Genomic DNA, 1759 nt, shown 5'->3' with positions numbered 1-1759 from the left:
ACACTAGCAGATGGAAGGATGATAGCAGTAAAAAATCAGAATTTCATAGAGTTTTCAGCAGAATCTGATAAGAGCTTCTACAAAGAAATGAAAACACTAGCAAAGTTAAGGCATAGAAATCTAGTGAAAGTGGTTGGTTATGCATGGGAGAGTAGAAAGTTGAAGGCTGTGGTTCTTGAATATATGGAAAATGGTAATCTGGTTATGGTTATACATGATTCTGGGATTGATCGATCAAAATGGAATCTTTCTGAGAGAGTTAACATGTTGGTATCCATCTCTAAAGGACTTGTTTATTTACATTTCGGGTATGACTTCCCAATAGTTCACTGTGATTTAAAGCCTTCTAACATTCTTCTCAATGAAAAATGGGATGCTCATGTTAGCGACTTTGGGACAGCTCGAATTCTGGGAGTTCATCAGCAGGATGGAGGCAATGTTTCTTCTGCATCAGCATTTCAGGGCACCATTGGTTATTTGGCACCAGGTAATGCGTCATCAGCTCTCTCTTTTTATAACAATTTTACATAAAGGTTAACGTAATGCATTTTTGTTTTCCGTTAGAGTTTGCATATATGCGAAAAGTGACAACAAAAGTAGATGTATTTAGCTTTGGAATTATATTGATGGAGTTCATGACTGGAAAAAGACCAACAGGACTCACCGAAGACGATGGAACTTTGCCACAGTTGATAGAACACGCACTTTCGAAAGGAATCGATGAGCTGATTGAAATTGTAGATCCTGTATTGGCTTCCGATATCCCCACAAAACACGGTGTAATAAAACAGATTCTTCAGTTGGCTTTATCCTGCACTCGAGCGGATCCAGACGATCGACCAGACATGAACGAGATCTTATCTTCACTTACCAAGATCAGCAAGAAAATGTAGTTATAAGTCATATATGAGTTATTAATTGCAAGTTTCATTTCAAGATTGTAGCAGTTTCATATTTGTCTATGAGTATTTACTTTGGCCATTTTGCCCTTAAACCAATTTATGAATTTAACTCTTTGTTTTTACCCTCTCTTTCACTTCCTATATTTGCCTCAGAATATGAAGAATGCATGTTGTTTTATGTTAACTAAATGAAAACTTGCATCTATTTTACCAGTTGATTTCTTTAAATAACAAACAATGCTTACAAATTATCATTTGGTCACTAATGTGTTTTATGTATACATAGGAATGTTAACTCGAGCTAGCTCGGACAACAAAGAAAACTTATTGGTTTTTCATTTAGCAATAAACATTTCAAACTGATCGAACCATTTAAATGAACTAAATCATGAATTAAGTAAGTCTAAGATTTATAAAGCTCGATACACAATTTACAGTTAGAAAAACCGAGTTTACCAGTCCAATTAACGATTTCAAAATCAGAAGAATCCTTATCATTTTAACCTTAAAATCATTACCAAAATTATAAGAAAAAGAGAAAGATAGAGAGAGAGAGAGAGAGAGATTTGAACTGTCAAACCAAACCATTTTGGCTAGTCTGACCAAACCATCCGGTTTCGTTTGTTTTTTTCTTGATACCGTAATCGACTTCCAGCCATAACTTAAATCAAAACCGTCTGATCTACACCGTATACACCCCTCAATTATAGTTTTCATTCCAGCCTAAGGGTGACCCATCCGCCACTGCCACTACCAACCGCCACCATTGGCATGACCTCCATTGCCTATCAGTCTGTCACCGTATCGCCTCCACCCGTCCGCCATAGAGCAAATATAATTAGTGAACCCATTTTTAT

General features: G+C 36.4%; 1 protein-coding gene across 1 annotated transcript; it reads left to right on the top strand.

Moving 5' to 3' along the window:
- Window positions 1-65: 65 nt before the first annotated feature.
- On the top strand, window positions 66-925 carry LOC143609365 (LRR receptor-like serine/threonine-protein kinase FLS2). Its single transcript, XM_077084133.1, has 2 exons — window positions 66-487; window positions 565-925. The coding sequence occupies exons 1-2, from the start codon at window positions 88-90 to the stop codon at window positions 891-893; spliced, it is 729 nt and encodes a 242-aa protein (XP_076940248.1). The 5' UTR covers window positions 66-87; the 3' UTR covers window positions 894-925.
- The last annotated feature ends 834 nt before the right edge of the window (window positions 926-1759 follow it).

Source organism: Bidens hawaiensis, unplaced genomic scaffold (genome assembly GCF_021521415.1).
Source record: "Bidens hawaiensis isolate Kalapana, Puna unplaced genomic scaffold, B.hawaiensis_p1.1 tig00419582_1, whole genome shotgun sequence".
Lineage (NCBI taxonomy): Eukaryota > Viridiplantae > Streptophyta > Magnoliopsida > Asterales > Asteraceae > Bidens > Bidens hawaiensis.
Note: the sequence above shows the minus strand (reverse complement) of the source record. Positions and strands in the feature narration are given on the sequence as shown.